Here is a 13,121-nt window from a genome sequence, read left to right on the forward strand (position 1 = left end):
ATGTAATTATTTCTCTGAAATATGAATATTTTAAGATACTATATCATTAATAATTGTTATTTATATATTGATCACATTGAGGTTACCTTTTTGTATAGTTTGCAACAAGTTCACACTTTACTTCTAATTATCTGAATATAGTCGCGCATAACAATTGGCGGGAAATTTATAAATAAGTGTCGATTCAAATATAAAACCAAATATAAAAAATACAAATAGAAATTGTAAACATTTTTATTTAATGTAAATTATAATTATTATACGAGTGACTTGACTTTTTATTAACAATTTTATTTCTAATTATCAGAAGTAAGTCAAGCATTCCTGTATTCAGTCTCATAAATAACAATTTCTGGATATTGATCATGTTTGTTGCTATGGAAGTACAAACAACGGAGGTATAGACCTTTGAAAATATGTATATGTATATATTCTGTGTATAAAATTCGAAAATTACTTTCGTACTTTTTAAATAAGAAGATAGAAAGAATTCTCAGAATGGTTATTCATTTACAAAGCAGAGTATTTTATGGTTTAAAAACTGATATAATCTCAAACGCACATTATATTTCGGATACAGAAATTCTGTATCCTGTTGGAAATGTAATAGCGCTTCATAATATTCCGCAATATCGACAAAGATTCATACGTTTGTCTGATAAACAACAGATAAATATAATTACAGTTACATACAACAAGTAGGTTTTTATGTATGTAGTTAATGTTTTTATCCTCTAATATAAAGTTACACATTATCTTTCCAATCCTCTTTTATAAAGGAAGTATATTGCAACATGTGAAATTGGAGAAAAACCTACTATATCTATTTATGATGTTCAAACATTGAAAAGAAGAAAGCTTCTTGGGATACCATATGAAGCCCCTGATGTAACAAAATTTACTTGCATAGGATTTACTTTTGATAATAAGCATCTAGCAGCAGTTACAGGAGAACCTGATCAAACAATGCTTTTTTATAATTGGGAAAAGGGAAAAGTAGAATCCAGTATAAAAGTAGGGACTCCTCAGAATCCATTGGCCATTGTACAAGTATTAGCTTGTAATCCATCTGATGCAGGAGTAGTTGCTCTTGGTGGTCTACACACATTTAAATTCTTAACTCTTTCTGATACCGTATGGAGGCCATACGGATTTTCTAAAGCGGACAATATACTTACATGTTCTATGACTTGGTTGGATTCGGATAGATTATTACTTGGAACTAAGGATGGTAGAATACTTTACTTAGAGAATGGTGATTTAAAAAATATCTATAATATGACTGATACATTATTTATGAATCTGAAAATTCGCGAAGAATATGTTATACAAGCTAGTAGTTCAATTACAGCCATGGACTCAAAGGAAGACATTCCATGGGAAAACAATATTCGTTGTTTAATTGCATTTCACAGAGGTTTTGCATATGCATTCGGCTCAAGAACAATTGTGGTTTTTGAAACAGAGGGCCTGCATAAATATACAAAAAGAAATATTTATATAATACCTACTCAAATATCAAAGCAGGAGAATGATGATTTATATCAAATCAACAGCATAAGTGTTAATTTAAGTTCAGATCGTTTGTTAATTACAACTGGTTGGCCTCAATTATTTTATGCGAAGTTATGGGGACCAGACTTAAATGTAGATCCAGAACCACAAGAATTAAAGATCATGGGTCAGTCATTGCATTTTGGACCTATAAGAGATATTTCTGTCTGTGGTTGGAAATCAACTTTCATGACTTGCGGAGAACTCGACCATAGTGTAAGGTTGTGGGATTTTGAATCAGGAAGATTAATTCTACACAAACAATATACAGAAGATATTTGTGGAATTGCTTTGCATCCTACAGGCCTTTTCTGTGTGATTGGTTTTAGTGATAAATTACGTTTCATGAGCATACTAATAGATGATTTATTACCTATGGAGGAATTTTCTATAAGATGTTGTAAAACTGTAAAATTTAGTAATGCTGGTCATTTCTTTTCCGCTGTTAATGGAAATGTTGTACATATTTATTGCACTATTGGTTTTATTAGCACTTTCATCTTAAAAGGGCATACCAATAGAGTAAAGACTCTACTATGGTCACAAACAGATACAAAGCTACTTACGTTAGGTGCAGAAGGTACTATATATCAGTGGGATATGAGTACTGGTCGTCGTTCTGCCGAGATAATTTTAAAAGGGATTGTTTTACATGACATTGCTCTTTCCGCTGATGAACAGATTACCTATTGCATTGCTGATGATAATAATATATATGAGATAAAAGACAATACGGTAATACATAATTTAATTTTTCTACAATTTTATGAACAGAGAAACAGAAGATAATTTAATATATTATCCATGTTAGACGAGACAACATAATATTCCAGATGCAAACATGTATTGCATGGTATTAGGAAAAGAAGATCAAGCTTTGTTTCTTATTTGTCCTGGTGGTGTTATTTTATCAGTAGTATGTCCACTTCAAGATCCAGTACAGTACATAACTTTTCACATTCATTCTGCTGATATTACAAAGGTAAAATCTTGTATAGTAAATGATTTAAATGTATAAAGTAAAGTATGAAGTAATCACGCTGTATATTTTGCAGATTGTCTTTCCTTATAACGAGCAGTTCTTGATATCTACTGGAGTAGATGGTAGTTTATGTATTTGGAAAGTAATATACCCTGAAGGAAAAGGAAAGACTGCAAAAGAGCTCACATATACGAATGAAGTGTTAATTAATAAAGATGACTTGCAAGAGAAAATACAAATGATAGTAGATTTAAACGTTAGAATGAGGGAACTGGAAACTGAACACGCGTATAAAATGCGTCAAATAGAGGTAGTACATAATGACAAAATACGGGATATACATCAAGGATATTTGCAAGCTATCGAAGAGCTAAGAGATAGGATAAGTAGATTACAAGAAGATCACAAGAATGAACTGAACACTATAAACGTCGAAATAGTTAAAATGAAAGAGAAACACGAAGAAACGATGAAGCAAATGGAAACAAATTATAATGCTAAACTTATTACAGAATATGATAGATATCTAGCGCTTGAAAATACAATGAATAATATGCGTCAAAATTATGAGAAACGTTTGGAAGAAGTAGAGAAGCACGGCATTGAAAAATTACAAAATGCAACAACTAAATATGAGGCTCTTCTTCATGAGAAGAAATTGCAATTAGAAGAAAGTCAAGATGAAATAACGCAGCAGGCGCGAGTACACGAGGAGATGATGACGCAAGTTGAAGACGATGTCGATAAGGAAATATTGGAACTAAAAACAAATTATGAAACATTGCTACATGAAGAAAAGGAGGCAAACATACGGCTGAAAGGAGAAGCTGGGATGTTGCGCAATAGATATATGGCTAGTTTGAAAGATGTTGAAGAATTGAAGAGACAACTGCAACGAGTTCAAAGCGAATATGGGTATTTCCAAAAGACTATTCAAGAATTAGAAAAAGATAAAGATGATTTGAAAACCGAAATAAATGAAAGGGATATCACGATTCAAGATAGAGAACGTCAGATATATGAATTAAAGCGTACAAATCAGGAACTGGAGAAGTTCAAATTCGTTTTGAATTACAAGATTACAGAATTGAAAAATCAAATAGAACCGCGGGATCAAGAAATCAAAGAACTCAAAGAGAAAATCCGAGATATGGAAACGGAACTTGTAAATTTGCATAAAACAACTATTAGTTTAGAATTACAATTACATGAATTGAGGGAAAAATTAGGAGCTGCAAGACATGAACTTCAAAATGAAATGCATCGAAATAAAAGATGTCAACAACTTTTAAAAAGGATACGAATAGATTTGCATGATGCTTCAGGGCTTGTGCAAGAACCACAGGCATTAAAAATTGCTATAACAAAATTGTATCACAAGTATAGTTCAAGCGATGAATTTTTGCGTAGCCGAAAAGCGGATTTAGATGCGCAATGTGAATTTATAAAGCAGAGGGATCATTTGGAAAGGACAATAGCTTCCCTTAAGAGACAAGTTTTCCAAGATAGAATAGGCAGTGGCAAAGATATAGATAAAACGGTGGAAGAAAATGTTATTTTGATCACGGAATTAAATGCTTTGAGGGAAGAATTGAAAGATGCAAGAAAACACGTACAGCATATGGAAGGTCTGTTAGGTTTAACGGTAAAGGATATAAAGCCGTCAGAAGCGAAAAAAAAGATGGAAGAAGCGTTATATGAGCATGAGCAATTGCGAATTGAATACAGATTTCAAATGCAAGAGTGCCAAAATATAATAATTGCTTTAAAAGACGATATGTATAAATTGATAAGCAAACTACCTTGTGAAGAAGCAGAAACTAAAATAACTTTTTAGATGTGCTTACCACGGGTAAGTGAAAGCTTTAAATACTAAATAAATTTTTTTTATATAAATTATATGCAGTATATTATTAAATCGTTTTCCTATTGTAAATTATTTATTTAAGGAAAAGAAATATTATTAACAAATTGGAACAAAGAAATGTTATAATAATAATAACCAACACAATTTTCTTAAATTAATATTCCCTTATTTAAAGAACAAATGGAATGATAGATTTTCTATTTTTCGGATATTGGGAAAATTCTTTCTTATACGCTTTATGTTTTCCTAATGCCCATATAGTCATTTGATATGCACCAGCTAAGGTAAAGAGAGCAGCTGAAAGAATATGATAGTTACATATAGTATACATTATATTTAGTATTTTACTGATAGAATAAGAAGTATATTTATACCTGGCAAACACGAGGTCATGATAGTAAAACCAATCCAACTACCAATCTCATAAGTATAATTTGGGCACGATACAAGATTAAACAATATAGTAAAAGGATTGCCAGTGGGTACTGGTATTTTTCTTACAGTACTTCCTGCTGGTCTCAAATTTCTTAGAGCCACATGAATACTCAAGTTTCCCACTTCACAAAGTGCAAATATTACTAGTCCAGTCAGAAACTGCATTTGATTCGGAGCTGTATACAAAGGATGATTTACATGGTATGCTACATACATAGCAAACAGCCAATAGTATGAACAGTTTTTAAAGAGATTGCGCAGTGGCATTGTTGCATGACTGAAACGGTGTATGAACAATGTTTCTAGAAGTCTTTTTGCATAATGTATAGACCAACAAACTGCTGCCACACTGAAATCAAATTTACAATTTTAGGTTTCAATATTCTAACTCTATATAGTTATTCTTGTTGGTTTTGTGTTAATATTTTATAAGCATTATAACTAGTTTCATACAGCTATATAGCAGTTTAAAAATAACGTACTGATAATTTAACTGTAACTTATATTTACACAATAATTAATCTCTTATCATTATGTCATTCAACCTCTAAGAAAAAAGGGTAATGAAATATTAGGATAAAATTTATTAAGAGGAACTTGTTAAATAAACTTACTGGACTACATTATTAATTTTAGATGCAGTTGCATCACCATAAAAAATCCACGCACGTTGATATATCCATAAATATAGAAATAATGGACCAGCATATTCCACTAAAAATACAGTTTTCCAACTAATCTGTGGTCCAAGATCTTTAAAGTATAACTTTCCACCACTAGAAATAGATAAATTCTTCAATGTATCTGAATCGGACAAAGCTTTTCCCTTAGTATCTAGTCTTAAACATTGTCTGTGAATATGTGGTGCTTTTTTTAGTTTAAATAATTCTTCTTTAATTTCTCGTATAGTTGTAGTAGGTTTCACCTATAAAAATGTAAAGTAAAATACGTCATTTAAGAAAACTTCTGTATTAGAAATTCAAGTTTATGTATGTCATTAGAAATTCATGCATATTAACCAGACTATTATGAATTATTGAGTATCGCATACATTATCTATTACATAAAAGTAATGGTTGATAAGTTTAATATATCCGTTATAAGCTGCAAATAATAATGCACGAAAATATTTATTCCATTTTTACTTGTTCATTTACTTACGGATACATTTGCTATGAATTTTGATGACTTCGCGGTCAATATTTGAATCTAAAAATATCAAAAAGGTACATTGAATTATAGATTCTTTTAAATAAGAACTCGTTTATTATTGATTTTAATACATATATATATATATATTTATACATATAATAAATACCTCCATTGTCGATATATAATAATTCTTTATTAATTAATAAAGATTTTGTAACTTCACTGTGTAAAGAACTGAACGACTACTACTACTTCCAGAGCACTACACTACATACTGCGCTTACGGCCAGGTCAGAGAGAAATGTATAATACAGCGCTGTGATCGTTTAATTTCGATTGTACAAAGTTCAATTTTCTTCTGATGACCAATGAATTTTTTTCACGTATAATTTTTAAAATGACATTCATAATATTATTGAAAATTGTCAGTACTTATATTCTTTAACATTTCGAAATATTTGCAACAATTTATATTGATGATATTTCCTTTGTAAATACACAGTACCATTTTTCATATTTATTCTGTACGTCGCTAATACATGTAATTTAAATGTAAAGATACAAAAGTTGATATCGAAATAAGACGATCACAAGAAGGCATTTATGTTATTTTTGTGTCTGAGACATACATATAAGAGTTCTTACGACAAAAGTAGTTGTAAAATATGTTAACATTAATTAACACCGAAAGTGGCATTTGTAGATTACGTAGAAAATAAAAAATTGATGCAAATGGAATTTATTTAGAGTAGTTGACAAATTAATATATATATATATAAGAATTAATAAAAATTTCTTATATGTTAAGAAATGTATGTTTATTAATTTGCAATGCTTTACTAATAATATACATGTAAAGTGTTTAAGATATTATTCTTAGATGTCGCTACTATACTTTTCACAATGTAGATTTCTATGGTGATATCGAAGACTAGACCATAGACAATAAAATAGATGTGATATGCAATTCTTTTTTGTGTTGCATATGACGTTATCGATTCAGTATAGTAGTGGTTTGAATCGAAACTATATTTTCCTATGAAATTACAAATAAGATGTATATAATAGGACAGCTTGCAAAGGAAGTACAGAATCCTGTACTTCTGCAACTGATTAGAATCGTAATCCTGGTGCAAATCCAAACTCGTAAATTCCAAAATTTGGGAGTCATCTCTATTTTTTTTAAACAATTTTTTAAACAAATCCAAGTAATATTTTTTCGCATCCATAATTCACATTCAGGGGGCAAAAAATTCATTGAAAGTACGAAATTTGTAATTGTGTATGACTTTTGCAAAAAACTATTGATGTAGTTTAATTTCTATAAAAAGTACGTTTCTCTGAAAGCGCCTGGATTTTTTTATCTAAAGTAGTTTCCAGGATACGAGGACTTTATGAAGTTACACTGAACTTTGATGATTTTTGTCATTTTTTTAAACTGAATCATCGCTGCTAAAAAATGTCTTGCATCTTGTTAATGGTGTAATCATTCTGTAAAAAGTTAAACAAAATCGGTGTTTTTTAATTGGGTAATTTTCGTAGACCGCGGGGCCTCTCAAAATGCGGAGCTGGGTTTCGGCGAACGCGCTGAACGTGCCTTGCGTCGGCCCTGACTATATGTACATATTTTTATATAAAAAAATATATAAAAATTAGACTGCGGGTTTTTATGTATTTATAGAAAACTTACAAATGTAAAAAGGTACAGGATACTTACAATGTGGAAAAATCTCTGCTAAGTTCCATTGTTATAAATGACAATCCATAAAAGTATAAATTTGCATAAATATCCGCAGTTCAATAATAATAATAATAATAGTATATATGTATATTATAACAATAAAATCATGTAATAAGTACAAGCTCTTTTTGATGTTATGTGATGTTTATATTGAATAACGTTCGAACATTAGCAGGAATCGTTCTAGAGTACGCTAGTGTGCGTAACGTTGAGTCGTAGAGCTTTCTGGCCATTTCCTGCCATTTCTATTTTTGATGTGATACTGTGAAGAGTTCGCTAAACTAAAAATGGGTTTTCAAAATATTTGGTACTCGCATCCGAGAAAATATGGACAAGGATCTAGATCCTGGTAAGTATTATTGTTTTGTATTATATTTTTAAATTGTTGACAAATCAATTTATACCATAAAATTACATACGTGCAATAGACCGTGTGTCCACGTTTATGTTTTTCCAGTAAAAGAAGATATTTTTATAGCTTTTAATGTACGTTATTTAAGATAATTTAAAAATATGAATTACTTTATTGTCACTATAATTAAAAAAAAATTCATATTTTACTTAAAAATATCATTTCTACATTTTTCAAACATAACCTAACATAACATTAACAATGTAGTAGGTATTATGCATAGCATTTATAACTATTGTCTATTCATAATAGTGTTCTTTCAATGTGTAATTAATCATATTGTGCTATTTTACAGTCGTGCTTGTGCCAACAGGCACGGATTAATAAGGAAGTATGGACTTAATATTTGTCGGCAATGTTTCCGAGAATATGCTGCCGATATTGGCTTTAAAAAGGTATAAAATTTGAATTCTTCTATGTTCACAGATATATTTCTAATATATATAACGATTAAGTATTATATCTAAATCAGTCTCTTTTTATTTACAGCTCGATTAACACATGAGGACAATGAAATAGCTATAACGTTAAATTGGATAACATTTATATCCATCTTTATTAATATATGAGATACAATAAAATTAATTTTTTCTACTAAATATATTTGTGTCATTAATTTTAATATATTATAACTAAATTAAGATGAAAGATTAGATTTTCTAGTAAAATATTGTATAAGACTATAAAAGATATGATAACAGCCGTTGCGTTCAGATCCTCCTTAACTATTTTAGTGCCAGGGGTTTTTAACACTAAACCTACCGACACTTTGTGTATACCTATTCCTACCGTGTGCGTTCGAAATGACTGGTGATTAAAGAAGTAATAGTTTTTATGATTTAACTTAGATAATGGTTAATTTACTAATTAAATAACTAATTGTATATAAAATGATGAACTTTTGTACAATTTCTTTCAAATTTACTTTTGTTTAATTTCAATGATTAATTTAAATAGAATTACACTTTTATTTATATAGAGTTGTATCTTATTCAACTTCGGCGATTCCTTAGGATTATTATGGGCCTGAATTGATATGTCTTGACAGCTGGTGGCCATCTCGATCGAGGGATGGATTATGTTTTATGACAAGATTACGAGTGCAACTGTATTTTTCTGCGCGAGAGTCTAGGATTTGGTAACGAATCCTAGCGGCTGGCATTTGTCGTTTACGCGTTGTTGTAGAACCGCTCCGCGTTTATCGTGTATCCGCGGAATGTAATTTCATGCGCGCCGAATTCGCATTTCGCGGGATTTATTACGACTTCGTTGTTGAGGCGGTTGAATAATATTCGCAAATGGTCGCGGTGTTGTTTTTCGTCTTCTGAAGCTATTAGGAAATCGTCGATGTACGCGTAAACGAAATGGCTAATTTTCGTAGACCGCGGGGCGTCTCAAAACGCGGGGTCGGGTTCCGGCAAACGCGCTGACCCTGCGTGAAAGTACAACTTCTCCTTTGATGATTGCTGATATCAAGGCTGGCGATCGATACAGCGATAGATACAGAAGTTCTTAGTAATTATATCGATAAAACAGCAAGACGTCGGTAAGCTGATGTTACGAAAGTCACGTCTATTCTGTAGGTTGCTGGTATAATCATTGACGAGTCGTCCGTGATAATTCGTATGTTCCGAGATATAACATTCCATTTAATGTTACGTTTATTCTGTCCTTAATCAATGCATGTATTCATTCAATGACTGGCAATAACTGGCAATGAGATGGCTCCGTCGGTAACTGGTTTCTGTCAAGAATACTACTTACTAAAATGTAAATGTATATACACACATATATGGCATATAGAGCCAAGAGTAGATCATCTTCATAATTTTGTTAATTGAAATAATAAGGATTTTGTTAACAGAGTTTGTGATAAGAATAAGAGATATTTTGTTAAGTGAAATTTATTGTTACAGAAGTAGATTACCGGTAAAATTTGGTAGCATAAAATTACCAAATGATACGATCATTAAAATTATCGACGAGATCTTGATACAGATTATCTCGATACAAAGAACGATAAATTAAAAATCCCCTTAAATTACACCAGTGGCTTTCCTATACTGACCGAAATGTTCCAGATACTGTTGTATCGTATCCAATGGTTGATAAATATCGTTCATTCGGTTCTATAAAAAGACGAGAAACTTGAATTATTTTTTCAGCGGAATACATTGTTGACTATCGAAAGCAAACAGTGTTGACGCACGCTATCTCTCCGTAAAAGCATTTTATTCATTGAATTACCTGCAAATACTGCGGTGCTTGATTGGACACGGTAGATCCGAGGAATCCTTGTAAAAATTCACGCATCAATTCCCATGCACTTCCGGGAACCACGCAGGGTCTATATTCCACCTATGAAACATGGAAAACAATTATTTAATATATATTCAGAAATAATCAACAAGTACACGGTACTTGATGTACCTTTTTCGATTTTTCACGACGATTCTTTTATTCTGCTTCGATATTTCTTATTTTCAGGGAAATTATTTCCAGACGCAATCGAAACTTAGGAGAGAAAAGGAAATCTGTGAAGAAGTAAAGAAACAGAATGGAAGTGGAAAGAAACGATAACAAGGCGTGTTTAACGTAATCGAAAGTTATGCTTGTTTCTCGCCCTGACGACAGGATATCTCCGGTTCGAAGAAAGCGCGAACGCTCGAGGGAACGTCTTCCGGTTTGCGGCATACGTCAACCACCGACACGCTTTTCTTGCTCCACGAACTTGTTTAGCAAGTAATTCTCTGATCGAAAGCGCCTCGTGGTGTGTTACGATTAACAGACTGATTTGATTTGACTGCAAATGAGGCTGATTTAAATGTACAATAAAGAACGTGGTGACAGAAAGTCGTCACGCAAAAGCTGAAATATTTCATCTTTTATCGTAGCAAAATCGTAGAACATAAAATGTCGTCGATATTGTGAAAGCGTGTAAATGTCGCAGAGTATTATGTTACCCGCGTGAAATTGAAATTGAAATTGAAATTGAAAGAAGTTGAAACAACGTCTCTCTGAATGGAGTTTGCGAGAAGAATCGATCGCGACCGTGAACCATTCGCTCTTTTCGTTGCTCGTTTCTCTTTGCTTCGCGTTCGCCGATCAAGATCATGCTCAGCTACGTCAAAGGAAGCGGCAGGTATCATTTTCATCGAAATCGATCGTAGAAGTATTCAACGGATTGCTGGAAACCTCCGACCGAAGGCGAAACGACGACTATGTCCATTTTTATTCCATCTTTACTTATCAATTTGCGATTTGAAAAGAAATTTAAAAGTAATTTAAAACGAATTTAAAGCTTAGAATTCGGAAAGTTGCGAATCCAGTGCTCAGAGATCGGCAACTTACGGATTCAGAGTTTAGAAATTGGAAAATTACGAATTCAAAACTTAAAAACCGGGAAGTTGCGAAATCAGAGCTCTGAGATCGGGAAGTCATAGCTTACAAATTGGAAAGTTACGAAGTCAAAGTTAACAAATTGAGAAATTACGAATCCGAAGTTAAGAAATTGCGAAGCTATAAATTTCGTATCGTTTTATTCATAGTTTTTTAAACGTAAAAACTTTCCAAATCGTAAATTAAAAAACATTGTAAGTTTGCAGGTCGTGAAAACTGCAACGACCATAGGATCATCTTTTTATAAAAAAGCAACACGCGACGGTTTTTCTTGCATCGCAGAGAACGCGAAAGAACGTAGAAACGAGGAAGATGGTGACGCGGAGGAGCGTGAGTTAGTACGGTTCTACGGTGTGGTATTTTCTCGAGTGAAATTAATGGGGGAACAGGGGCTTTATCGTAACATATTCGACGTCGTGGTAGAGTACAAACAGCGCTGTTACCGATACAAATGGCTGGTGGATCGGTCGAAGGACCGCATCGTTGGTCCACCTTGTAGAACGGAAGTTACACCATTTTCACGCTATTGCGAGGCTACGTCCGATGACCGAGAAACATTCACGCGTTAAAAACTCTAGTTACGATAGGTGGAACGATCATCGTTGTTTCAACTTCTTTCACAACGAGATTTATTAAATAATATTAAAGAAACCGTAAATCAGACGGTTAATAATGCAAATTTCAAAAGTTGATTTCTTAAAAGTTAGAATTTGCCCGAATGCCGTTTAATTAATTTTCCGAGCTAATCGAATTCTAGATAGCAGTAATTAATGCAAGAAGCGTATAACTTCAGTTTTTCGTTTTAATTAAAGAAGATTTCTTTTATAACTGGGAGCATCGAGGGGGCATATTTTCGAATATCTTTCAAACGAGATTCCGGTATTTTACCGCAAATTTCGTGATATTTCCTCGTATCGATTTATCTATCCCGTGCACCTATCGTACGTTCGCAGCTAGAATTTCACAGAAACGCGTTTGCGGTATCAGGCGAACGAAATCCTCGTGTGCGACAGTATGAAACGCCGCGGTCAGAAACGAGTCGAGCGGAAGCAAAACGCGTTCTACAGAAATTCAATTTTTATTAAATCTCTGTTCAAACCTGATGCACTTTCAATTTAAAAGAGAAGCTCTATCGACGTGACAGTATTTTAATGCCTCGTATTTTTTTTCTAAATCTCTTAATGTTTCCTACGAAGACACATAACGTTGTATATTCATAAAATTTATCTGCAAGTGTTGGAATATCCTTTCGTGGGCAAACCCGTGATATTTCGATGTTGTCACTCGACGCGATATTGCAGTTGTAGGCAATCATCTGCGGCCAATTGATCGTACAAATCGAATCCTTCCAATATTCTCGATAGTCCGCGCGCTTTCACGAGCATTTAATCGAAGTTTCATCGAAACTCGATCGAAATAGAAAAGGAAGGTCCGCCTTTGGTGACGCTCGTAACGAACAGAGGTAATTCACGCGTGTATAACGAATCTCACGGTGGGCTAAAACTGTCGATCGATATTACTGCGACCGTCGTGTGATCGACAAGGCGTTCTGAAGTAGCGCAGGCTATTTCGCCGGTTC

General features: G+C 32.8%; 4 protein-coding genes across 8 annotated transcripts in view; 2 read left to right on the top strand and 2 right to left on the bottom strand.

Annotated features, from left to right (window-relative positions):
• Nucleotides 1-239: 239 nt before the first annotated feature.
• On the top strand, nt 240-8,032 carry LOC122567652 (cilia- and flagella-associated protein 57). 2 transcript variants are annotated; one of them, XM_043726434.1, is made up of 5 exons: nt 240-698; nt 780-2,289; nt 2,366-2,536; nt 2,610-4,388; nt 7,904-8,032. In XM_043726434.1, exons 1-4 carry the CDS (start codon nt 499-501, stop codon nt 4,371-4,373), a joined length of 3,645 nt encoding a protein of 1,214 aa, XP_043582369.1. In that variant the 5' UTR covers nt 240-498; the 3' UTR covers nt 4,374-4,388; nt 7,904-8,032. The 2 variants fall into 2 exon arrangements, with proteins under 2 accessions (XP_043582369.1, XP_043582368.1); XM_043726433.1 differs by lacking the exon at nt 7,904-8,032 and having other exon boundaries at nt 2,610-4,521.
• On the bottom strand, nt 4,458-6,314 carry LOC122567664 (very-long-chain enoyl-CoA reductase). Its single transcript, XM_043726466.1, has 5 exons — nt 6,157-6,314; nt 6,000-6,047; nt 5,453-5,763; nt 4,778-5,187; nt 4,458-4,700 (listed from the first exon to the last, which is right to left on the bottom strand). The coding sequence occupies exons 1-5, from the start codon at nt 6,160-6,162 to the stop codon at nt 4,573-4,575; spliced, it is 903 nt and encodes a 300-aa protein (XP_043582401.1). The 5' UTR covers nt 6,163-6,314; the 3' UTR covers nt 4,458-4,572.
• LOC122567666 (40S ribosomal protein S29) lies at nt 7,920-8,742 on the top strand. 2 transcript variants are annotated; one of them, XM_043726470.1, is made up of 3 exons: nt 7,920-8,080; nt 8,439-8,538; nt 8,633-8,742. In XM_043726470.1, exons 1-3 carry the CDS (start codon nt 8,019-8,021, stop codon nt 8,639-8,641), a joined length of 171 nt encoding a protein of 56 aa, XP_043582405.1. In that variant the 5' UTR covers nt 7,920-8,018; the 3' UTR covers nt 8,642-8,742. The 2 variants fall into 2 exon arrangements, with proteins under 2 accessions (XP_043582405.1, XP_043582406.1); XM_043726471.1 differs by lacking the exon at nt 8,633-8,742 and having other exon boundaries at nt 8,439-8,544.
• Nucleotides 8,743-10,031: 1,289 nt separating this feature from the next.
• The window catches only part of LOC122567665 (mediator of RNA polymerase II transcription subunit 20), a 136,684-nt gene continuing 133,594 nt past the window's right edge, over nt 10,032-13,121 (bottom strand). For all 3 annotated transcript variants that reach the window (XM_043726467.1, XM_043726468.1, XM_043726469.1), the window contains 2 exons: nt 10,391-10,501; nt 10,032-10,272 (listed from right to left, as the gene is read on the bottom strand). In XM_043726467.1, coding sequence (XP_043582402.1) covers nt 10,180-10,272; nt 10,391-10,501 — 204 coding nt within the window. In that variant the 3' untranslated portion in view covers nt 10,032-10,179. The remainder of the gene's footprint in view (nt 10,273-10,390; nt 10,502-13,121) is intronic.

Source organism: Bombus pyrosoma, linkage group LG5, assembly GCF_014825855.1.
Source record: "Bombus pyrosoma isolate SC7728 linkage group LG5, ASM1482585v1, whole genome shotgun sequence".
Taxonomy (NCBI): domain Eukaryota; kingdom Metazoa; phylum Arthropoda; class Insecta; order Hymenoptera; family Apidae; genus Bombus; species Bombus pyrosoma.